Source organism: Triturus cristatus, chromosome 9 (genome assembly GCF_964204655.1).
Source record: "Triturus cristatus chromosome 9, aTriCri1.1, whole genome shotgun sequence".
In the NCBI taxonomy this organism is placed as follows: domain Eukaryota; kingdom Metazoa; phylum Chordata; class Amphibia; order Caudata; family Salamandridae; genus Triturus; species Triturus cristatus.
In genome coordinates, this window is record NC_140592.1 from 31,100,785 (window position 1) to 31,125,562 (window position 24,778).

General features: G+C 50.1%; 1 protein-coding gene across 2 annotated transcripts in view; it reads left to right on the forward strand.

Moving 5' to 3' along the window:
- Positions 1-24,778, forward strand: part of CIMIP7 (ciliary microtubule inner protein 7) — a 204,529-nt gene that overhangs the window by 165,734 nt on the left and 14,017 nt on the right. For both annotated transcript variants that reach the window (XM_085624299.1, XM_085624298.1), the window contains exon 3: positions 5,273-5,350. In XM_085624299.1, coding sequence (XP_085480425.1) covers positions 5,273-5,350 — 78 coding nt within the window. The remainder of the gene's footprint in view (positions 1-5,272; positions 5,351-24,778) is intronic.

A 24,778-nucleotide genomic window follows, 5' to 3' on the forward strand; every position in this document is an offset into this window, starting at 1 on the left:
TTACTCTCCAGCTCGGGCCAGATGAAATGTAATCCATGGGCCAGAATGCAATTTTTTCAAAAGGAAAGATTAGGAACGTGTGATAAATGGTAGAGGAGGTCATGAAAATTAGTTTGGGCAGGTAAAAGGGTGTGGTCAGACTACATTATATCCCAGAAAAGTTTGCTCCTTTGCATCATGGTACACGCAGTGCACAATTTCTGTTCCCCTCAGTGTTGACTGTAGTGTCAACACTACAGTCAATACTAAGGGGAGCGCCCGTGAGGGGAGCGCCCTTAGTGTTGAGTAGGGTGTCAACACTGCAGTCAACACTGAGGAGAGCACCCTTAGCGTTGACTAGAGTGTCAACCCTGCAGTCAACACTGAGGGGAGCGCCCTTGAAGGGAGCGCCCTTAGTGTTGAGTAGAGTGTCAACCCTGCAGTCAACACTGAGGGGAGCGCCCTTGAAGGGAGCGCCCTTAGTGTTGAGTAGAGTGTCAACCCTGCAGTCAACACTGAGGGGAGCGTCCTTAGCGTTGACTAGAGTGTCAACCCTGCAGTCAACACTGAGGGGAGTGTCCTTAGCGTTGACTAGAGTGTCAACCCTGCAGTCAACACTGAGGGAGCGCCCTTAGCGTTGACTAGAGTGTCAACCCTGCAGTCAACACTGAGGGAGCGCCCTTAGCGTTGACTAGAGTGTCAACCCTGCAGTCAACACTGAGGGGAGCGTCCTTAGCATTGACTAGAGTGTCAACCCTGCAGTCAACACTGAGGGAGCGCCCTTAGTGTTGAGTAGAGTGTCAACCCTGCAGTCAACACTGAGGGAGCGCCCTTAGCGTTGACTAGAGTGTCAACCCTGCAGTCAACACTGAGGGGAGCGCCCTTGAAGGGAGCGCCCTTAGTGTTGAGTAGAGTGTCAACCCTGCAGTCAACACTGAGGGAGCGCCCTTAGCGTTGACTAGAGTGTCAACCCTGCAGTCAACACTGAGGGGAGCGCCCTTGAAGGGAGCGCCCTTAGTGTTGAGTAGAGTGTCAACCCTGCAGTCAACACTGAGGGGAGCGCCCTTAGCGTTGACTAGAGTGTCAACCCTGCAGTCAACACTGAGGGGAGCGTCCTTAGCGTTGACTAGAGTGTCAACCCTGCAGTCAACACTGAGGGAGCGCCCTTAGCGTTGACTAGAGTGTTAACTGTGCAGTCAACACTGAGGGGAGCGCCCTTAGCGTTGACTAGAGTGTCAACCCTGCAGTCAACACTGAGGGGAGCGTCCTTAGCGTTGACTAGAGTGTTAACACTGCAGTCAACACTGAGGGAGCGCCCTTAGCGTTGAGTAGAGTGTTAACACTGCAGTCAACACTGAGGGGAGCGCCCTTAGCGTTGACTAGAGTGTCAACCCTGCAGTCAACACTGAGGGAGCGCCCTTAGCGTTGACTACAGTGTTAACACTGCATTCAACACTGAGGGGAGCGCCCTTAGCGTTGACTAGAGTGTCAACCCTGCAGTCAACACTGAGGGGAGCGCCCTTGAAGGGAGCGCCCTTAGTGTTGAGTAGAGTGTTAACACTGCAGTCAACACTGAGGGAGCGCCCTTAGCGTTGACTAGAGTGTTAACACTGCAGTCAACACTGAGGGAGCGCCCTTAGCGTTGACTAGAGTGTCAACCCTGCAGTCAACACTGAGGGAGCGCCCTTAGTGTTGACTAGAGTGTCAACCCTGCAGTCAACACTGAGGGAGCGCCCTTAGCGTTGACTAGAGTGTCAACCCTGCAGTCAACACTGAGGGGAGCGCCCTTAGTGTTGAGTAGAGTGTCAACCCTGCAGTCAACACTGAGGGGAGCGCCCTTAGCGTTGACTAGAGTGTCAACCCTGCAGTCAACACTGAGGGAGCGCCCTTAGCGTTGACTAGAGTGTCAACCCTGCAGTCAACACTGAGGGAGCGCCCTTAGTGTTGACTAGAGTGTTAACACTGCAGTCAACACTGAGGGAGCGCCCTTAGCGTTGACTAGAGTGTCAACCCTGCAGTCAACACTGAGGGAGCGCCCTTAGTGTTGACTAGAGTGTTAACACTGCAGTCAACACTGAGGGAGCGCCCTTAGCGTTGACTAGAGTGTTAACACTGCAGTCAACACTGAGGGGAGCGTAAATTGTACCATGATGCACAGGAGCAAACTTTTCCGATGATGACATGATATGAGATTTATATAGCACACAGATACTCCAAGGAGCTACCTGGCTCTGGATTCAAGGCTACCTACAAAGCACAGATCATCCTGTTAAGCTTGTCGAAAGAGCCATGTTTTTAATTTTTTCTTAAAGATGGATTGCTTAGTTGTGGTACGTAGTTCCACAGGAAGTTTATTCCATGTGACCAGTCCAAGATAAGAAAAGGACCTGCCACCTGTTCTAGCCCGGCAGATTTTTGGAATTCCAGCCAATCAATCATAGGAGAACAGTAGGTTTCTGGAAGGGAAATAGTCACAAATCCTCACTATCGGATAACTAGCTCCAGTATTGTGTGGTGCTTTGTGAACATAGGGGCATAATAAGAAGCGGCAGCGATAATTATCACTGGCCGCTCTTAGCGAGAAAAATGTTATCGCTGGCTATCGCAGAAAATTATCGCCATGCTAGCATTGTATTAACAGCAATGGCGATAATTTCCCAGCGATAGCGATGTTTTTCATGGAACATCGCTGGTTTTCCAGCGATGTTCCATGGAAAACGGCGATAACCTTGCTGATACGACCCTGTGGTCGTATCAGCATAATCCACCCCCAATGGTAAGTATAGCTAAGTCTGCATTTTAGCAGACGTTAGTTTTTGGAGAAAACAGCTGTTTTCTCTAAAAACTAACGTCTGCTAAAATGCGTGGGCAGCCTTGTAAATATCGCGATGTGTACATCAGCGATATTTACAAGGTTGTACTGCCCAGTGACGCCCACTTTGTATCTCATTAGAGATGCAAAGGGAGGCGTCGGGTAAAAGGGTGCTAACATGCGCTAATGCATGTTATCACCCTCTTGTAAATAGGGCGATATTTTTATCTCCGCTTTTTTGGCTTTAAAAGCCAAAAAAGCGGGGATATGGCCCTTGTAAATATGCCCCAAAGGATTTTAAAAGGATCCTTTTTTTATTATGAAGCCAGTGAAGTGACTTCAAATGCGAGGACATATGAGCTCTCGGTGGGAGAATGGCATTCAATGTGTTGCTTACTGCACCGACATCCACACGCCTGGGTACGCTTACAATTGTGATGCATGATAAAAAAAAGGGTTCACAATTTGGAAGGCACTAGTAATCAGACCGTACATGGTGCTGGGAACCATCTTTGGCTTTGTAAGGGGATTACACTGGGTTCTTCTATTCATCCCAGAGGCCCACCTCATATGCTCTCTACTGTCTTTCTGTGTGCCATGTCTGCAGATTAAGAGTCGAGGCCACCCCTATGCTGCCAGAGGCACTGAGACCCTTTTATTGGTTCGAGGAAAGCCCATTGTCTACTGCTCACCTCCTGGACTCCCAAGAGACCCTGGTTCTATACTGGGATAGAATTCCACTCCAACTTTGCTGCCTGCTTTGAGGGGGATACTCTGGGAACGCACAGCGCTAGCTCGCTGAGGCAGTGCTGCTTTCAGGGCCAACGACGTAAAATATTACAGAGCCTTCACTTGTTTTTACGTGATCTAGTGCAGCCTACATCCTCCTTCGTTCTCCATCTTTCTTTCCAAAGCTGATAAATAGCCCATGTCATCGTTGTAACCCTCAGCTAAACCTACAGGACATTGCCTTCTCGAACATGTATATCTGTTTGTAAACATGGACTCAAAAGTCCCTGCATGCAAGTGCCTCAAATGGCATGTGGCCCCTTGGCAGCTACCGCGTGTCTCTCACTCATTAGCTATTTTGTAAATACACATTTCCCTTTCCCTATTCCAGATGGAGAAATGGCTATGATGTTTCCAAAATATTTGTCTACCTTTATGAAATATCCTTAGAAATGCCACATTGCTCCTTGCCAGCAGCACACCACTGTGGCAGGCCAGGAGCTTGCATTTATTGTCCTGGTGTGTCAGTCTAACTTGTTCATCTAGAGTGAACCAAGGCCACAGACCTCAAGTTGTTCCTTGGTGCCTCTAATGAGCTGAACTGGCCCTTTCTGACAGTAACTACTACCCACAGGTTCCTCAGCATGTGACTTCCCACAGGCGCCAGACTTGATCTCGAGAGTTCCGGTAGCAATTTGGACATCAGAAGGGAACCCGTGGAGCGAACCCAGGAGTGGCACCAGAGCACCGCGCTGTCACCAAGTGCCCTACCCTCACAGTCGATTGCATCCACACTGTAGTGTAGGACATGGGTATTCCCTACCCTTCCTGTCACATCCTTCGGATATGCCAGCCACACTGCCCATCTCCTTGAGGACCACCTGTCGATACTCTGAGGAGAAGCTTGAGTGTGCTAGTGTGGTAGGCGTCCCTCCAAATATTCACAAAGCACTATTTCCCCGACAACCAGGCCTGGCAGAGTGCAGATTTTGCCCATTGTGTGCTGCAGGATTTCCCGATCTGAATCATGGCACAGACCGGTGGAGGTACTGCTTTGGTATCTATTCACAAGGTAAAGAATCGGTGGTTAGAAGTGTCTATCTGATGAACAAGTTACTTACCTTCGGAAATGCCTTTCTGTTACAGACTATCTAACCGTAAATTTCTTACCGACCCATCCTCCTCTTCCTCGTCCCGTGGAATGGACTTTCCATTCTGGAACAAAATCCAATAAAAAAATAACTAAGGAAATTCCAGGACTGGAAACACAGTGGGGCAGATTTACAAGCTTCTTGCGCCACTTTTGCGTCACTTTTCCCAAGTTAAAAGTCACGCAAAAGTGGCGCAAGGGGCTTGTAAATCTGCCCCATTGTTTTTTAGGTCCTGAGTAATCAGCCACATCTAAAGCCTTGATTACAAGTTCAGGCTAAATTCCGATGCCTGTATGTTAGTGCTGTTGTGTGATAATTATCCCCTTTTCTCTTTTCCAGGCTAGATTTAAGCTGGTCAAACCACCAAAATATATTTGAGGGGAGGCCTGGAAAAGTGGCAAACTATGTTAAATGTGGTGTTTTAAATACCAGTCCTGCATGTCTCTTTTCTGAGTTGATAGCACTGCATAGAAGGTGTATGCCACACCCACTTGGTACCACCCCTCTTGTGTAAAGTGACATTTCAAAGCTAGTGTTTGGTGTAAGTTTGGAAATTGACGAGGACTTTTATTTCCTACTTGTTTTTCTCTGTTATTTTCAGGAGGATCCCAGGAAACATCTGTTCACCAAGCATGAGAACGAGCAGGCGGTGCCCAGGACCATCAGAAACATTAATGATGTGAGTTTGCTTCTGCAGCGGGTTTTTAAAGTTCTTGAAGCTTATGCTGTACTTGCTCAAAGAAAGCATAATGTTGTTTTATACCAGCTTCGGTTTCTATCAAATTGCTTGGTAGGTGTTTTTAAACAAAAATAAGGAAAAGACTAGGCCCAATGGCAAGCTTCTAATGTGGATGGCTGTGTGGGAGGCATTCCCAACTCCTACAGAAAAAGAGAAGAACAAAGGGGAAGAGGCGTCCCAGATTACCCCAGGATAGGGCTCTTTTCCTGAAGTCATCGTTTTAATTGCAGTATAAATGGAGTTAGACAGCACTTTTTGTGCTCTGCGGGGTTGTTTTATTCACACAGAGAATTGATTTGATTACACCTTGGAGCCCACCAGATGTTTAATTAACTTGCATTCCTTCTCGCTGACAAAATATCAAGGCAGTATTTCATGTGATTGTCTTGGAAGCGGTGCTCTGCTGAGGTATGTGTGTCTGATGGCGATGGTGCCATGGGGCTTTGGAGTGGTTTCTGTAAACTGGCGGGGCGCCGCCTGCAATGTTTAATTAGGTCTGGATTGAATTATGCAGGTGAGAGTTTCAGCACAATGATTGCTAGTGATGTATCCGGTGAATTACAACGATGTAACTGTCTGCAGTTCAGCAAGAAAAGCTACACCGGAGTGCAGACGCGTCCTACACAGGCCTGCATAAGTTACTACCATCGAGCCGATCTAGCTCCAGGAGTTGGTGTGGCTGACACCTGGGAATTCGGCAGTATGTCACGCCTACTCCTAGAAGAACTTTAGTAAATTGAGACTAGCTTGACCTCACATAACTGATGTCTTGCACCATGCGATGAGGCTTCACAGAATGTTGCCTACTGGAGTTTTATTCGATGTGAAGCCTCACGTCAGAAGGGTATGCCAAGACCTGGGCGTTGCTCCTCCTGAACCAAAACTCAACCTGCGCCTCCCGGATCCATCTCAACAAGACCAAGCCAGCCTGGGGTAGTTTGTGTTCTTGCTTAGACCTGGCAGTTCTGGCTGAAATGTTTCTGTCGGAGCAGGACCAAGTCTGATTGTTGCACCCTGATTGACTTCATAGTCACAGGTTCAAATCCTGATGGGTCCACTCAGCTTCTCATCCTTCGGAGGTCGATAGAATGAGTACCATTGAGTTGGGTAACAATAAACATCTGTTATTCAGCAGCAAGATACCCTTCTGGGTGAATGTGCACTTTACAAATACACCTTATGTTGTGATTGCTTAAGGTTGGTCATTGCTAATAGTGTCGCAGTGAGCACAGAAAGTTATTTAGTGGTATAAGTGCTTATTGACATTTAAGAATGACAATGTGTAGGAACTGGGGTCACCAGTTCCTACACTGGTGTTCAGCGGTAGGATCAGGACCTGTGGCTATACAGCACCCTCCAGTGGGACGGTGGGCGCTGCAATTGGACGTCTATTGTGTATGCGAGCTGCATCAATTGACCCCCCCCCCCCCACTGTCTAAGTTGACTGTGCGGAGTCCTGTTTTAACCCGATACTGTTGCCTACGTCCTAGTGTCTTTCCCTTTGATATCTGGGTCCCCACTTGTCAAAATGGAGTTCCAGCTAGCCAACCTTGAAGAGTATACAGTGTTGCAGCTGAGGGAATTCTGTCAGGGGATGGGGGTGCCTGTTGGGCGGAGAGCCAAAGGAGAGGAGCTCCGTGCAGCCATGAGGGCATGGGTAAGGGCCCACCTAGAGGGGAGAGGGGATGGGGGACAGGAGGGGCAGGGCACACAACAGGAGGCGGGCGCACAGGAAGAGCTAGACCTACTGCATATTGATCTTACTGAAAACTTGCTACCAGGGAGACGTTCCGGGGCAGGCAGTAGTGTAGGGTCTAGAAGGAGTGCGTTGCCGGAAGAATATGAGGACAGGAGGGAGGAGAGGCAGTTGAGATGGGAGCTTGCCAAGCTGGACCACGAGAGGGAGAGAGAAAGGGAAGGTAGGAGATTTGCAATGGAGGAGAAGAAGCTGGCACACGAGCTTCAACTTAAAGAGTTGGAGCTGCGAGCATTGCAATTAGGCGAGCCAGGGAATGCTAATGGTGGCAGCGTACCAAAGGCTCTACATGAGCCTAAGTTTTATCTACCCAAAGATGTGATCGCGAATTACACTGGGGGGGATGACATCGCCAAGTGGTTGGAGGCGTATGAGGTGGCCTTGACAGCCCATGGGGTGACTGAAAGCTACTGGGGAGGTGCCCTGTACCGATACATACCTCCCAATGTCAGGGACACCCTCCTGTACCTAGAGAAGGCGGACCAATTCAGGTATATCCCCATGAAGGAGGCGCTACTTAAAAAGTTTGGCCTCAACCCAGAATGGTATCGCCAGAAGTTCCGTGGCAGCCATAAGCTGTCCACGCAAAATTAGGTAGATTTTTTTGACTATGCCCGTAAGGCTCTGGATGGTTGGGTGCGTGGCATTGAGGTGCATGATTATGAGGGCCTGTACAATCTATTTTTGAGAGAGCACCTCTTGGATAAATGTTTACCGGAGCTGCGCCAACATCTGGTGGACTGCAAGCTGACTGATCCCCGTGAACTTGCGGAGGAGGCGGATATTTGGGTTAGCACCCGGGTGTCTTACAAGGGCCCCGGGGGAGATGGCCCGAAAGGCGGACAGGGTTTCCCCCAGAAGAGAGAGGGGGGAGATAAAAAGAAGGAGTTCTCACGAGGCCCACACACTAGACAGTTTGGGAGAGGAGTAGGTACCCCACCTCAGTCCAGTTCCCCAAAGCCCACTTACCCTGACAACAGTCAGCAGCCAAGAACTGTCCGGTGCTACGAATGTGGGGAGGTTGGACACTACAAGGGCGATCCTCAGTGTCGCAAGAGACCCCCAGCCCCCACAGGAGGTAAGAGCCCCGGGGTGGCTAGTGTAGCGCTTAGGATGGAGCTGCCCCTAGATAGGGAAGGGGAGTGGACAGGCCTGACCCTGGTTTCACTCGGGGATAGAGAGTTGGTCCCAGTGACGTCCTAACCATCTAACACTGCTAAGTACCAGCAGAGGGTGAAGGTTAACGGGGAGGAGGTGGAGGCTCTGAGGGACACAGGTGCCAGCATGACCTCCGTAGTGAGGCGGCTGGTGTCCCCTGAGCAGGTGATCCCTGATGTGTTCCATCCGGCTGTATTGGCTGACGGCAGTGTGAGTCACTATCCTGTGGCTCGAGTTCCCTTTGAGTGGGGAGGAGTTAAAGGCCCGTTGAGAGTTGCTGTGAGCCCTGCCTTGCCTGTGGAGTGTTTACTAGGAAACGATCTAGAACATACCGCCTGGAAGGAAGTGGAGTTTAGAGCCCACACCGAGATACTGGGGTTACCAGGATGGACTTGCGTGGTCACGACGAGGTCCATGGATACCCGGCAAGGAACTCAACACGGGGTGGAGCCTGAGACAACGGCCCGACCCAAGGCTGGTCATGAAGAGGAGAATGTTGTGGAGGACACGCCCCGTGTGATGGATGGGGAGCCTGCGGAGGTGCCCCTGGAGTCCGCGGAGGTGGATGTTGTTCCCGTGGGGGACTTGCCGACCCTTGCCGAGTGGCATGTGGAAGGAGGGCCTACCCGGGAGGAATTCTGTCGGGCACAGAGAGAGTGCCCCACGCTTGACGGCATGCGGCGGCAGGCCGAAGCCCAAGCGACCAACCAAGAGACCGGCAGTTATGTGTACTGGGAGGATGGCCTCCTTTATAGTGAGCCTAAGGTTCCGGTGCATGGATCCTCGAGGTCCTTAGTGGTCCCCCAATGCTACCGGGCCTTTTTATTGGAATTGGCGCATGAAATACCCTTAGCTGGACACCTGAGTCAGGACAAAACCTTGGCGCGGTTGGCCCCGCATTTTTATTGGCCCAGGATGAGAGTTGCCTCTGACACCTACTGCAAGACCTGCAAGACTTGCCAGGCGAGTGGCAAGACTAGGACTAAGGTGAAGGCCCCTTTGGAACCGCTCCTGGTGGTCGGGACCCCTTTTGAGAGGGTCGAAATTGACATTGTTGGGCCGTTGGACCCTCCGACCTCTGCGGGACACCGGTTCATTTTGGTGTTAGTGGACCACGCCCCTCGGTACCCGGAGGCTATTCCTCTGAGGACCATCACTGCACCTGTGGTGGCGCGGGCCCTGATGGGGATTTTTACCCGAGTGGGATTCCCCAAGGTCGTGGTGTCAGATAGGGGCACGAACTTCATGTCGGCCTACATGCAGGCCATGTGGAAGGAGTGCGGAGTGACCTACCGGTTCTACACTCCTTACCACCCCCAGACTAATGGGCTCATAGAGCGCTTTAATAAGACTCTGAAGGGTATGATCCGGAGCCTGCCAGAGGAATTTAGGCGGAAGTGGGATGTCCTCCTCCCTTGCCTGCTGTTTTCGTACCGTGAGGTGCCGCAGAAGGGAGTCGGGTTCAGCCCTTTTGAGCTGCTCTATGGCCACCCCGTTAGGGAGCCCCTCAGCCTGGTGAAGGAGGGGTGGGAGAAGACTTCGAAGAAGCTTCCCCGTGATGTCATCAGCTACATGCTGGCATTCCGCAGCCAGATGGCCAAGCTGTGAAAGGAAGCCTCAGACAACCTGGAGGCTAGCCAAGCCGTCATGAAGGAGTGGTATGACCGAAACGCTCGGACGGTGGAGTTGGACGCTGGACAGAAGGTGTGGATCATGGAGCCTGGGCAGCTCAGTGCCTCCGTACGAAATTGTGGAGCGACGAGGCCAGACTACCTATCTCGTTGATTTGAAGACCCCCTGACAGCCCCATCGGGTGCTCCACGTCAACCGCATGAAGCCACACCATGAGCGATCTGAGCTTGCTCTCCTCATGGTGACGGATGGGAGCGAGGAGGAAGAGAGTGAGACTCTTCCTCACCTTCTGGCGGCCCAGGAGAAGGATGGATCGGTGGAGGGAGTGGTCCTCTCCCCATCCTTGACCCCAGAGCAACAGAGGGACTACCGCCAGGTGTTGGAGCAGTACGCCTCGTTGTTCTCCCTCACGCCTGTAATCACCCATCTGTGTACCCATGATGTGGACACAGGGGACAGCCCACCTGTAAAAACCAAGTCTTACCGGCTGTCCGATAGAGTCAAGAACAGCATCCAGGGTGAGGTGGCCAAAATGCTGGAGCTGGGGATGATTGAACCTGCCAGCAGCCCGTGGGCTAGTCCGGTAGTGTTGGTGCCGAAAGCGGCCCCATCGGGCACCACACCAGAACTTCGGTTCTGTGTGGATTATCGGGGATTGAACTCTGTCACCAAAACAGACGCTCACCCGATCCCACGGACAGATGAGTTGATTGACCGGCTGGGAGCAGCCCGGTACCTCAGCACCATCGACTTAACATCAGGGTACTGGCAGATTGCCATGGCCGACGGGGCAAAGGAGAAAACAGCGTTCTCCACCACCGAGGGCCACTTCAATTTAGGGTGATGCCCTTCGGGCTCAAGAATGCTCCGGCCACTTTCCAGCGGTTGGTGAGCCAGGTGCTGTCTGGCCTGGAGTCCTTCTCAGCGGCGTACCTGGATGACATAGCTGTCTTCAGTAGCACCTGGGATGACCATCTGCAGCATCTCCAGGAGGTGCTACAGGCTCTGCAACGTGCTGGTCTGACCATCAAGGCTAGCAAGTGCCAGATTGGACAGGAATCGGTCGTCTACCTGGGACACCTGGTGGGCGGGAGTAAGGTGCAACCCCTCCAGGCCAAAATTGAGACCATCATGGCCTGGGAGCCCCCCAAAACCCAAACTGAGGTCCGGGCTTTCCTCGGCCTCACGGGATATTACCGCCGGTTTGTCAAGGGGTATGGTACCATCGTGGCCCCCATGACTGAGTTGACATCCAAGAAGCAGCCACGAAAAGTGATCTGGACGGCTCCTTGCCAAGAGGCATTCGAGACCCTGAAGCACGCGATGTGCTCCGCTCCGGTGCTTGCAACACCTGACTTCACGAAGGAATTCATCGTGCAGACTGACGCCTCTGAGCACGGCATAGGCGCTGTGCTTTCGCAACTGAAAAACGACGGCCAAGACCAACCTGTGGCCTTTATCTCTAGAAGACTCCTCCCTCGGGAACAACGGTGGAGTACCATCGAGCGAGAAGCCTTCGCTGTGGTCTGGGCTTTGAAGAAGTTGAGGCCATACCTTTTTGGCTCTCACTTCCTGATTCAGACAGACCACCGACCCCTTCGCTGGCTCATGCAGATGAGAGGCGAAAATCCCAAGTTACTAAGGTGGTCCATTTACCTGCAGGGGATGGACTTTCGGGTGGAACATCGGCCCGGAGTTGACTACGCCAATGCTGACGGTCTCTCCAGATTTTTCCGCCTTAGTGACGAGAACTCCCTAGAGGTTGGGTAGCTCTCCCCACTTTCAGCTGGGGGGGACGCATGTTAGACCTGTCAGCCTTAGGGTGGTCTTTCCCTGTTTTTTCACCCTTGCCTAATTTTTTCCACCCTCTTTTAGTTGGCCTTAGGTCTCCGAGCGCCTTCCCATTGCTAAGGTGCAGGTGCTCTCTTCTTCCAACATGGCTGCCACAGGCCCCTGCTACTGCGGAGTGGTCTTTTTAGTAGCACCCTAGTTGCCAGGAGCTGGCTGGGACCCTAAACATTGTTGCCACACCAGCCCGCCTTTTTCTCCCCTAGTTAGAATAGGGAAGCTCCTGGAACCTTCCAGAACAGGGGAGGGGTCTGCTTTTTGCCGCCTTAGAGAGTGGTCACCTGACCTGGGCATATATAAGGGAAGGAGGGAAATTTTTTAGTCAGTTGGGGCATCACTGACCTGGGGGAACCTACGCAGGAGACTTAGGCGGTAGGGCCTAGTCAGGGACCTATACCACTGGGAGTGACGGGGCTTAGGTGCTGCCTTCCAAGCTGTGTGAGGAACACTGGACTAGCCCACTGATCTGGCCCGGCGGGAGGGGAACCCAGGGACCATCTGCAGAGACTTACTATCCTGCCTTCAGCCACCAACTTAACCCCCCTCCCTCAGGAAATCCCCTACTAAGGGCGCAGGAACCATCAAGCGCCAAGATGATCCACTCCCTGCACACCGGACTACTGGAGGATCAACCAGGTTTGGGCGCTGTGACACCCCTGCGCGCCCTGGCTCCACCTGGGTCCCCGCTGCTGGGTTGTCACTGTTGTGTGGCCTGTCCTGCTTAGAACTGCACTGCACTGCTTCTCCGCGCTCCCCCCGCTGGGCTTAGAGGAGTGCTGGGTACCGGCGATATCGCCAGAACTGCTGGCCTGGTCCCGAAGTCCCCCCACCCCTGCCGGGGCGCTACAGGAACACTCACCGCCGCGGCCCGGCGCTGCGTGGGCGGAACGCCGCTGACGTCCCCGGCGCGCGCTGAGGAGTTCGGGGCCCTGCCGTTGCCGGCGCGTCTTGGGTGATTGCTCCGCCGTGGGCCCGTCGTTGCACGATCCTCGCGGCGGCCCTCAGTCAGGAGAGGGCCGCCGGAATCCAAGGTGGGCCGCACTAGGCCCGGAGACCGCCATCTCATTTCACGTAACAGGGGCGTCCTCCCGGACACCGTCCCCGCCACACACCCATTGGTCTACACAGCCGTGCCCCGCAGACCGCGCTGCCATTGGCGGCTGCGGGCACGCCTTCCTCAAGACCTGCGGGGATTGGTTCCCGGCCCCAGGGACCAGCGGAGGGCCCGGAAACGGCTCCCTGCCAGCGCGGGGCTTCCCGGCTGAATCCGGACCCGCCGGAGGCCCCCGCGTACCCACCCGCATATCCCGGACACCGCCGGAAAGCCCTCACAGCTGGCGGGAGGGGCTCAAAGGAGAGTGAGCCCCCTCCCTGCTTGAAACCCGGCGCAAGGGCCCCAAGGAGGCCGACGGATCAGGTAACCCCCGGGGAGGAGGGCGGAAGGCCGGAGAAGACTATCGTTGGGCCCTGTTGGCCCCCACTTGCCCCAGGAACGGGGAATAATCCGGCCCAAGGCCCTGTTGACTCCTGCTCTATGAAGGGCTGATCGTTCACCTGATGTACAGGATATTTTTGGCCTAAGGATATTGTTTGCTAATGCTACTCAGATTGAAGGAAATGTTTACTCCTGCCTGCCAGAAGGTTTTATTCCTGCCTAATGAAAAGTTGATTAGTTGCCTTAAATGACATGTTTATCCTTGATGAAATGCTCTGATGAAATGACATGTTTATCCTTGATGAAATGCTCTGATGGAATGACATGTTATCCTTGATGAAATGCTCTGATGCAATAGAGATACCGTGAGTATTGATTGCCCTGATTCTGATATAGTTAAAAGCCCTTTGATTTTTACTCAAATCCACTGGTGTGGTGTCAGTCATTGCATGCGTTTCCTGCTCCAGTGGATGTGTGTGCTGTATGGTCACTTTATACCTAAGCTTTCGGGTGCCTGCCCGCTCACGCCATGCTACCCCCTGGGGAAGTGGTGACCCCAGTTCCTATACAATGTAATCACAGAACAGTATGTGCTTCAAAGATAAATGCAAGAACAATAAGCCTCCTCCACCTGGTCAGGTATCAATGACACAAATATCGATAAGGGATTCGCTCAACACAAGGACGAGTCGAGAGCCCACGTAACAATAAACAGAGGCGATCTACAGTAGGCACAGACAGTGGCGTCACTAGGGTTGGTGTCACCGGTGCAGGTAACTCATGGTGTCACCCCCTCACGACCTACCGCATGGACCTCCTCCGCTCCGAGTCTGGCTTCCCCCTCATTTCAGGGCGTGCCTGGCGGTTTAACCAGATTTAACTGGTGGATGCGTTTCTTCCAGGCAGCTCTCCACCATAGTGGAGTCGTGTGACAATGACACCGTAGCTGAGCCTCCCACCCAGGCTTGGACATCGGGGGGAGGTGCTCCTACAAGCTATTCCAAATAAAGGTCTCAGTTCAATAGCACATAAATGCCCAATAAAGGGCAGCCAAATATAGCCCCCGCCCCCCTTCCTGTACTCTGATGGGAGTGACAGAAGTAAATGGTCTAAAGAATGATGGCGCCACAGATTCACCCCTTGTGTCGTCTTCACATTTCAAATTACAGATGGCTGCCAGGTCACATGATGGTGAATTTTACAGCACATGTTTCATTACATATTCAAATTGTATCAACTTTCAAAGCACAGTAAATAGTAGATGATGACCTTAACCCCTTCAGTGCCCATGACGAGCTGGACTCGTCATGGGCCGCGGTTGCGCTGTGCCCATGACGAGTCCAGCTCGTCATAGACCCCGCCCGCTAATGCAACGGCCGGCACAGGGCGGGGAAAGGGGCGGGCACTGAAGGGGTTAAAGAACATTAGGTTACCCACCCAGTCATATGTACCCATAGACATTAAAGAGCAGCAGGTTACCCACCCAGTCATATGTACCCATAGACATTAAAGAGCAGCAGGTTACCCACCCAGTCATGTGTACTCATAGACATTCTTTCAGAGAGCACCAAAAATAGACACAAGTAGTGAATCAGAGAGAACAAAGCAAAAGTGAGACCAGCCCCCACATGGTGTGTAGCGAGCAAGCGCAGTGAGCAACCACTACTAGGGGGAGTTTGGGGGGTTGAACTTCTCCCCCCAAGAAAATTTTGGAGACAGAAAGGCCAAAACAAAGTATTTTTCAACACATTTATCATTACATATTAGATTGTATTAACTTTTAAAGTATAGTAAATGATTACCTTATAGAGCACCAGGATACCCAGTCATAAATCACAGACATTCCTACAGAGAACACTAAAAAATGAAATTTCGAGCATGAAACATGAATTTAAATATAACCAATGTATTCTTCTACCACCCAAATCTGTGTAAAAAGTGAGAGCCCAGCCGTGCCTCTGCAGACAGAGACCCCTGTGCCTGTTAACAACAGTGTGATAATGACTCATTAATCAGGTTGTACAGTGTGCTACCTGCTAGTCAACAGTTTATTGGAATTTATAATATCATAGGTATGGTACTTTGTACTGGTGTGGTGTTCCCACTATCCGGCAACACGATATATCAGTGGTCGAAGTGGGGGAAAAAAGGTGGGGAACTGTGGGCGGAGAATCAGAGGGCGGGAATAACCCAAGGATTGGATCAGTGGGCGGAGCCAGAGGTGTGGCCAGAATGCGCAAACATCCCTATTTTTTGTATTTGTTTGGTTTGACTGCCCAGTTTTATCAACCAATGGATACACGTGATTATTTAAGATTATACTGAGTTATTGACAGTAAAATGTATTCACAAAGTGGGAAATACTTCTAATCACAGAATGTCCCCAAATACGATAAAAAGCACAAGCCATTTGTCTCCGAGCCATGGAGTTTCTGTCATCAGCACTTCTCCCTTTTCCACAACAGTAGTTCAAACATGAATGGCTAAAAATCCTAGTTTGCAAATGTTTTCTAAATAATAATGGCTCTGCCATATTTGCCTCATAATGCAAGATCTGCAGCATGATCTGACCATTTAAACTAATAAATTGTTTGTAGCTCAAACGTAGAAAAGGTTAATAAAAAATGTGACTTGTGTTGCTGCGGAGTAGATGACAGTTAATAGCTCACTGTTCTATGTTAGGATTTTAACTTATAAACTGCAAGTAACAAAAGGATCTCTCTGATAAAAGCAGTAGCCCACTGGCCTATTTACATTATGTGCACTTTGTGATCTGCATGGTACATGTTCTTTGCAGCAGATACATTAACCCTCTGAGCTACCTTTCCATGAGTTAAATCTTCCATTAGACAAAATTCCGATCTCTCTCTACGTAGAACATTAATCACCAGAGTCATCATGCCATTTTTATTGTTACCGAAAATTGCTGGAGGCCAGGAAGGAGGCAGCAAGCGCTTTTAAAACCATAATATGCTTGCAAAAATGACGCCTCCACCTAAAGTCTGCACCTGGTGCGGTCACAGCGGTTGCACCACCCTAGAGCTGGCCCTTCTCAAGGGTCCTGTGATCTCAGTGACAGGGTCACTGTTGTTCTAGGGTGTGCTGCTTCATAGGCCTGCCCGCAAGACTGGAGGTGAACTTCAGTATGTATAGTGGTGGACAAGCCTTGAAGGTTAACCTACACTTGTCATGCTAGGGTCCACCTGCTGGTGCTACGACACCGGGGCTTCTAATGTCTTGCGAAGCCTTCTAAGGTCTAGCATGAGATAGTGCTCTCTCAAGAGAGTGGTCTGGCGAACTGGTTATTAAGGCTGAACCTGGTTCCCCAGTTCCAAATTCAGCAGCTCTGGCCATAGTCCACATCCTCTCCCCCACTGAACACCATACTGCCCCAGTGAGAAAAACTCAGACTGCCTTCAACTACAACCCAATTGTTGCCAGCTATAAACACCTGGATGCGGCTCAATTGAAATTACACACTGGGCAAGAGCAATATGTGGCCTACATTTACAAAACAAAAGTGACAGCATCCTGGAAAAAAGCAAACAATCATAGAGGATGCAAAATTTTACAAACCATGTGAAATGTAAGCAGGAACAACATGCTTACCTTAACGCTTTTACACTCACTGTTCAGAAATCAGTGAGTGCTTTTGTCTGAAAAGTTAAGGACATGACTACAGGGCCCTGAATGGACCTATTTCAATGGCCATTGCTTATATCCTACCGTAAGCAGTATGGTAAAAAAAGACAACATTCCTAGATGCAGAGCAGCAGTACAAATTTTGTTTTTCAATCCTCACATTGTAGTACCTCCAGGATTGGTGCACTAGTTCCAAGCCCAAGGAAAACAAAGACAAGACAGCAAAAATAGCGCTTCACTGGCAAACTCTGTAAAAGTGGCGCTAATGTGTTTGGGTGTGAATACAATAAATCTGGCCAGATTGCTACCACTCTGTCTTACATTATTTTGTTATTCATTTTTCATATTTTTAAACTTTTATTCACAATGCTGCACTTTGGAATTAAATGTCAGAAAAATACGACATTGATTTCCAGCAAACATGTTTTTCTTTTTTGGATCCATTTCACAGGGGTGCAAATACAAGAAAGGAGAGGAAAGAGAGTGAGAACCCCGTCTTGCAGGCAGCCACTGTTTTCAGTAAGAGTCAGACTCAGAGAAGAACTGCCGCGCTAGCAGGCGAGACTGAGGCCTGAAGTTATTTACAAGAAGAGATACACACAGTATAGAGGTACAGACACAAGTGGAGATCTGCCTCCTCCAAGAGAAGGCACTTCCTGGGTTAAAGGTCACTTTTTTGGAGACGGATAATTAATTAAAGCGGCTGCAGCAACATCACCAGATCACGGACCACCTGGGTTGAAAAATGCAAATTGGGTCAGGACATTTCTGTAATTTATTTTCCATCATTTTGAGTGACGCTTGTCAAGTGTGTAGCGCCTAGTTTTTGGAGTGAGCTTTAAGTTTAAACAGAGAGTTTTAACAATGCGACAGAGACCCTGGTGTTAAAGCGCCTCGGGTCCGAGCCACAGTCCTGCACCTGGGGACCGGGGCCTCTGGGCAGGTCCAGCCAGCGTGTACACAGAGGAAGAGCTGCGGTGCCTGAAACTGAAAGTCGTCTCTTCGCACTGCAGGCCTCCTGAGTCCCGACTGCTCAAAAGATGGGCCCACCGCCCACAACTCTCGAAGACGACGTGATCAGAGCAGAGAGGCAGTGATCAGAGAGGCAGGCAGGCCACCTCGCTACGCACTGCCTCCGCCCCCTGCCCTGCGCGCTGCCGCGCCCTGCTCAAGAAGTCAAAAAGTCACAAAAGTGAAAACTTAAAAGTCGACAGTGACACTCCCAACAACACACACAGGCAGCATAATCATAACCGGTCCGCAGCGTCCGCTTGCTTGACCACCGTGACCTGACCCATGATAATTATCATTACAGCGCACAGGCAGGCAGCATAATTTAAACGCTTGTACTTGACGGTCTTGAACACCACGCACCACCCACCCATGCAGGCAGCATAACCGCGGCTTGACCACCACCCACCGCCACCTGACCCCATGACCTAATCAATTGGTGCCGGTCTGCAGTGCCGGAGAAACTCACTCACCTGCTGAGTTGGCAATGGTGGCAGACAGGGGGGGGACTACGTCGGTTGGCGGCTAGCCTTTAGCCATGCTCCTTAGAATAAAATTAAATAATGGCGGCCCACGGGTGGTCAAACCCGCTGAGACCTCCTGCTCGTCTCTCGTGATGCCAAGTCACGCGCACTTAGGGCCCAATGCGCATGCGGGATTCCTGGATTCAAAATTACATCACTGCACCCCTCTAGTGACGACGCCACTGCCGAGGCGCGCAGACGCGGTGGAGGAGGAGACAGTGCGCACTGCGCACATGCACCTCCTCCTCCTGAAAGCAGGTTAGGTTGTGTTGCGCGGTTGCGTTGCTCTGCACTACTGCACACCGGCCCTTTGGTGTCACCCCGTGTGAGGGTGTCACCCGGTGCGGTCCGCACCCCCCGCACCTCCATAGTGACACCGCTGGGCACAGACCCGTAATCAAACGGCACACAATATGGTGGACTGGAATGCGGGCCAAAGTAAATACCAAGCGGATGTTGTTTGAAAAATTCTGCCCATCACTTTCTTCGTTTTTCGAAGTGTGATTCTCTAGGTGTGACGGGTATGGGCACGCAGGGGCGGCTGGTGTTAAAGGGCAAAAGGGGCGTTGCCCTGCCACCACGGAGGAGGGGGAGAAAAACCTATGAGCAGCTCTTGTCAAAAGGCTAATGGTTGCTTTTGACTGTAGCTGCTCGAACTCGTAGGTTTTTCTCCCCCTCCCCCGTGATGGCAGAGCAGCGTGCTCTTATCAGAAGGAATTTTAGTTTGCTTTTGTTTGCAGGAATACCAAACAACACATGTGCCCAGCGATCGTGAATGATTTTCGCCCTGGCAGGCACAAACCAGGGCAGTGACATCACTGTGGGGGGTGTTGCAAAGTTATGCAGTGATGCATGGACTTTATTTTGGGCGGGGAAACACTCATTACAACGATGGTAATTGGACGCGGTGCCATCGCAACACAACTTTTACATCGCATGATCCTTTGCATCTCATGCATTTACAACGCATGCTATAACTGCGCAATGACATTTCCATTGCATGCGATTACAACGCAAACGCAGCAATGACATTTATGACGTCATTCATTAGGTCGTCGCGACAAACAAAAATGTAATTTGCAATATTGACATAATTATGTGACATAAATAATGATTGACAGCTGCATGCTGTGCGTCATTCAATAGGTCGTCCGAGTCACGGAAGATGGCATGGACAGTAGGCCTGGGCGAAAATTTTGTTCCGTTCGCGGAAATTGCGATAATTTGACATTTTCGCGTTCCGCGGAGAGCGCGAAAATGTCAAAAATTCCGGTTTCCGCAGCTTGGCGATAATTTGTTTCTTGCTCGCGCTATAAAATAATACATTCTCGCGCGCGCGCGATCGCCTTACCTGAATCCCTGCGTTCGCCGACAAGTTTTCTTGATCCGGTCGCGTTCTCCATGAGATGTTGTATTGTTTTTAGCCATTTGCGCTGTCTCGCGACAGTTCGCGCCCGCAGTGACGTCATGCGTCGCGCGATCACGTCTTTCTTCTCGCGATCATGCACCGCGAGAAAACTCAAAACAAGATGGCCGCGCCCGCAAGCAACCACATGGGTAAGTTGGCGACCCGCAACCATGCAGAAAATCTCGCGAACATGCCGGAAAAAAACTTCCGCATCTTCGCGATATTTCCGCTTGTTTGCGATAATTTTAAACATTTTCGCGATAATTTGCGAAAGTTAATTTCGCAAATTCCGCCCACCCCTAATGGACAGATGGCATGGACAGCTCCGTTACGGAGCCACGGATGATGGCATGGGCAATGATTGATAGGAAGGGCAAGAATCATGTATTTATTGCTGGAAATAATATAACTCATACCAAAAATGCACACACATGGTCATTCAAAATGGTATGCGGTGTGTAATTCAGAAGGTATCAGGTGAATCACAGAACAACCTTCTAATTCCACAAACGCACTCTGAGCTCCACAATATGCCATGCAACACCTGGCTCAAAGAACGCCGCTTGATTTAAGAAACCAGTCACTCCCGTGTAAATACACATTTCAGGCATTGGTATGTCGGGCCCCCGTCTCTTTCAAACAGCAATATTGAGCAGGAAAACAATTCATTGTAAAAAATCCAAGCTCCAGCTAATGAGGTGAGACTACATTGACCGACACTCTCTCCTGAGACCACTATATCGTAGGCCCTGATAGCACAAGTGTTAAAGGGTGAGGCTTTAAATGGGGGAGTGGGCAGTATGTGAATAACTTAAATAAATCAGAATGTACATACATACTGTATTTGGGTCACTGAAATATTACAACCCTTCAGAGAGAGCCTTACTGACATTATTAAATTACAATGTTCTACGAGGATTTAGTGGCTGGCCTACGTTAAAAAAAATGGAATGAGGTAGGCCTAGCCAAGTCTTGGGATGACCCATCCCCTATCACAGCCGCGGTGCTGGCAGTGGTTAAATCAAGATTTTGGGAGAGAGTTGCTGCCCAGCATGAATTGCCCAGCCACACAGGTAGCCTTACAAGACGCTTTTGTTGAACAGATTTGGGTCTAGGGCTGAGGAATGTCTGACTTCCATTCACCTTGTGCATGCTTGGTAATTGTTTTTGCAGGTCAGGTATGGTACCCTGCCAATTGCTGTCCACACTTCATTTTGGGTCTCTGTAAAGTCTGGGTTTACTCGGTGCCAATCACGCATGCTCTAGGACGAAACTGAGGAACATTTGTGATTTTTTGTTGTTCAGTCCAAAATAAGCTAAACCCTGAGCCAGGCAAAATTGATCCCCTTGGGCTTCGCAAATCGAACAGAATCCCTTAGATTCCGCAAAAGTGATTCTTCGATTGTGATTGTAGTGGCTGTGTCCAAGTTCCTTCACGTGCATTGGCTGATTAGGCACACATTGTTAGCTTGATCTGAAATGTTTTTATGTGTATTGTGACCACATCCTTTAGTGTTTTAGCTATATATATATTCTGGAACTGTTGGGTGTTATCTATTTATATATATGCTAAAATTGCTGGGTTTTATCTATTTATTTTGATTAATTGGGTCTGGCTTCTATTATGTATTTTTGATGTCTGCTTTTGTGTTTTGAAGAGGAAATATACATTTTCGATCTGTCTTTGAACTTTAGCATCGGTGCACTTTTGCTCAGGATGCGGTAACCAATAGCATGACAGATCGGGTGAGCACCTACGAGAATGATAGTAGATGTGACTTTTCCAGCTCAGCCTGCTGATTGATTTAATATGCCAATGAGGTACTTCTTTTGCAGTAGCCCTCTGGATTTCGGCCCACACTATGGCTGCTGTAACAATCATCTGACAATATATAAAATAACACCCAAAAAAAAGACAACTGTTATACAGGGAACATTAATGTGAGTCTCTTGTTGTTGATGTTTTTAATTTTTATTTGGCTTTCGGATTTCAAAATTACTTTCACGTTATTTGAACACAGTGGTAGAGAATATATTTAAAGGATGGCTTTTGGAAAGAACAGTTATTCGGGGAGAGTCTCTGTTGGCAATGTTGTTTTGGAGGACTTCCACACCTGGTAAAGCAGGTTATGTGAATAAAAAAAAGAAGATCAAACGATATACTAAGAGTGACACAGGGTTTATGGATGATGGTGGAGAGGTGTGGCTCACTAGTTAGAGGCGGCAGACCCGTAAGCTGAGAATCGGCCAGGGACCAGGGTTCAATTCCCGACGCGGCAGGGTTGTGGACCAGGGTCAAAACCAGACTCGATAATTCTCGCCTCGGTACCTACTCTAACCAGGAACACACTCGGCAACTCTGGGCATTAAGCTTGCCTCATCTCTACAACGGCCCCCCACAGACGCCAGGGATGCCTGGTTTCACCTTGGAGATACCCAGAAAGGGACCATCTCACAGGGATAGCCAGGACGGGTTCCCCAGCGGTCTACAGCGCCGGGACGCCCCGTTGCTGGGGTAGCTGTGCACTTTACAAGTCTACAACAGTTACATATTCACACATTTTACATGATGATGTGGAGCTGAATTTCTCGTCAATTCCTACGGGAAACACCCATTACAACGATGGTAATTGGACGCGGTGCCAAACACCCATTACAACGATAGAAAAAAAAACGTTGTAACGGGAGACGATTTTCATCAAATGCGTTGTAATGGCACAAAACAGCCGAGACACTACAATCGCGTGAAAACAGCATGCGCAGTAAATGCGTGCGATGTAATTGCTTATACGATCTCACAACAGCATGGTAATTGCTTGCATTGTTACGGTTTGCGATGTATCATCATACATCCTTTTGGGCGTATACTGATCTGGCCCAGGGCGAGGTCTGGAAAGCTCTGTTCATATAATGGAAGAGGGCCGGGCAGGCTCACTGGATGTATGTTGGAGTGGGTGTCGACCATGGAGCACAGCCTTCGCCTCCTTCAATGACGGCCCCCGGGGGAAGTGATGGTCGCAGACCAGTCTTCCCCCGGGGCTATTTGCGCAAGGCCGGAAGGACATGGTGGGGGAGGGATTTAGAGTTTGGGAAGGGGCGGGAGTTAGGTACGCATATAAGGTGTCAGGAGAGGAGGATCCGGCCTCTTCCTGACACCTTAGCACCACCGGGAGGGTTAGAATAAAAAGTTTGTCCGCCCACCCACCTTACAAGTTTAGGGAGGGCATGAGACTGGGCCGGTCTTAGCGTGCCAGTTTAGGGCAGGTTGCAGGGTAGCGACGTTGCAGTACTTTGGAGGGGTGGTGAGTCACATACGGGCGGATCCACCCCTGGGGGGGGGGGGAAAACGGTACACGGGTGACACGGGTACTCGGTCATCGTAGCAGAGCTGCTCCTCCTCGTCTGTTAGCCAGGCTGGCTCATTAGTAAGTTTTAAACTCTTTCTATTGCCTTGCTAACTGCACACACGCTTTAGTGTGCTCCGTTGTGTGTTATTATTCTCACACACTTCTGGCAGGCCTGACCTTTGTGCGCATCGAGGAGACCTGACAAAGCCTGTCCTCTCGGCTAACGTTGCACTGCTGCAGTTGTGGTGAACCTGTGTGTGTTAACCACAGACAAACATGCCCCGGAAGAGGAGGGGGTGGGGGGTACGAGCAGCCTTTGCTCCCCGGTTTCTCATACGCAGAATGGAGTAAAGTGAGACTAATCTACTAACAGGCCTCAGTGCGTCACACCCTCTACCCATCCCACGGGGCCGGCAGCAAGGAGGCTGAGGAGCTCCTGGCTGTGCGGGGTTCTAGACTTGGGCCTCACGTGGAATGGGAGCTGCGGGAGCTTTTCCTGCGTGGTGGAGGCAGGGCCGGACCGGGAACCAAAACCGGCCCTGGCAAAGTGCTCGGCCGGCCAGTCCGGGCCTGGGTGGGGAGTAGGCAAAGCCGTAGAACAAAGAAGGAATTGCTGTGTAGAATATACTTGCTCCCAAACTGACAAAAGTTACTGCAGCAAGTTTTAGTGACCTTGGTGCAGAAATATAATCTATGTCGCTGCCAAATATTGTGAGAATGGTCCCTGCTAGCCCCGTTACTGCACACAAACAGCTGCATCACATTCTGTTTACATCTGCCCAGCCTGCGCACTCCATCAATGAATCACTCGAAGTCCGTGCAGGAAACATGGTTGTACTTGGTTAATGAAAATCACATACAAAGGAATTACAGCATGTGACAGTGATTGTGCTAGAAAACACGGAATGTTATTCACAGGCAGGTAGCGCTGCTAGAAGTGTAAGCAGCGGAAGCGCTATGGCATACTCTTGTGAATGCATCAGAGACGCACATACAAGGTTCTGCACGTGCAAGCGGTTTGGCCACTTGTGTTCGCAGATTCATCGAGGTCGGCCCTAGTGTTCAGCCTCATAGCGCCCATAAGAGCAACATTATTACTTGAAGATTCAGTAATTCGGTTGAAGGGGGATTGACGCCAAAATGAGTCACAAATTGAATCTGTTGTATTTTTAAACTACCAAAGAGTTTAATTATCTGAAAGGGAACTGGTGGTATAAACGTGATTTCAAATTAAGCTTGTTTCGGGTACAGCCCTTAAACCATTAAAAGGTTGAAACCAAATCCAGTAAAAAGAGTTGCATATAAATATTAACAGAAGCAACGTCATTACAGTTAGGAAGTTTTGCTCTTGTAAGGAGGCTCTGCTCTAGTGCTGCCAGCATTGGATGTCTTGCATATTCAGAGGTGTTATCACAAAGTCTGTCATGAAGTTCTGTAGATATACTGAATAAGCTGAAACCTATGTCATTATCATATGAAATCTATTTATTGATGTCCTAACTATACTTTCACAAATGCCTCATTAACCAACTTGCTTTCTCAAATGTGCATGAAAATGCACCATTTGCCCACTCTTTTTTTCAAAATTTTCTCAGGAGGGAAAATAC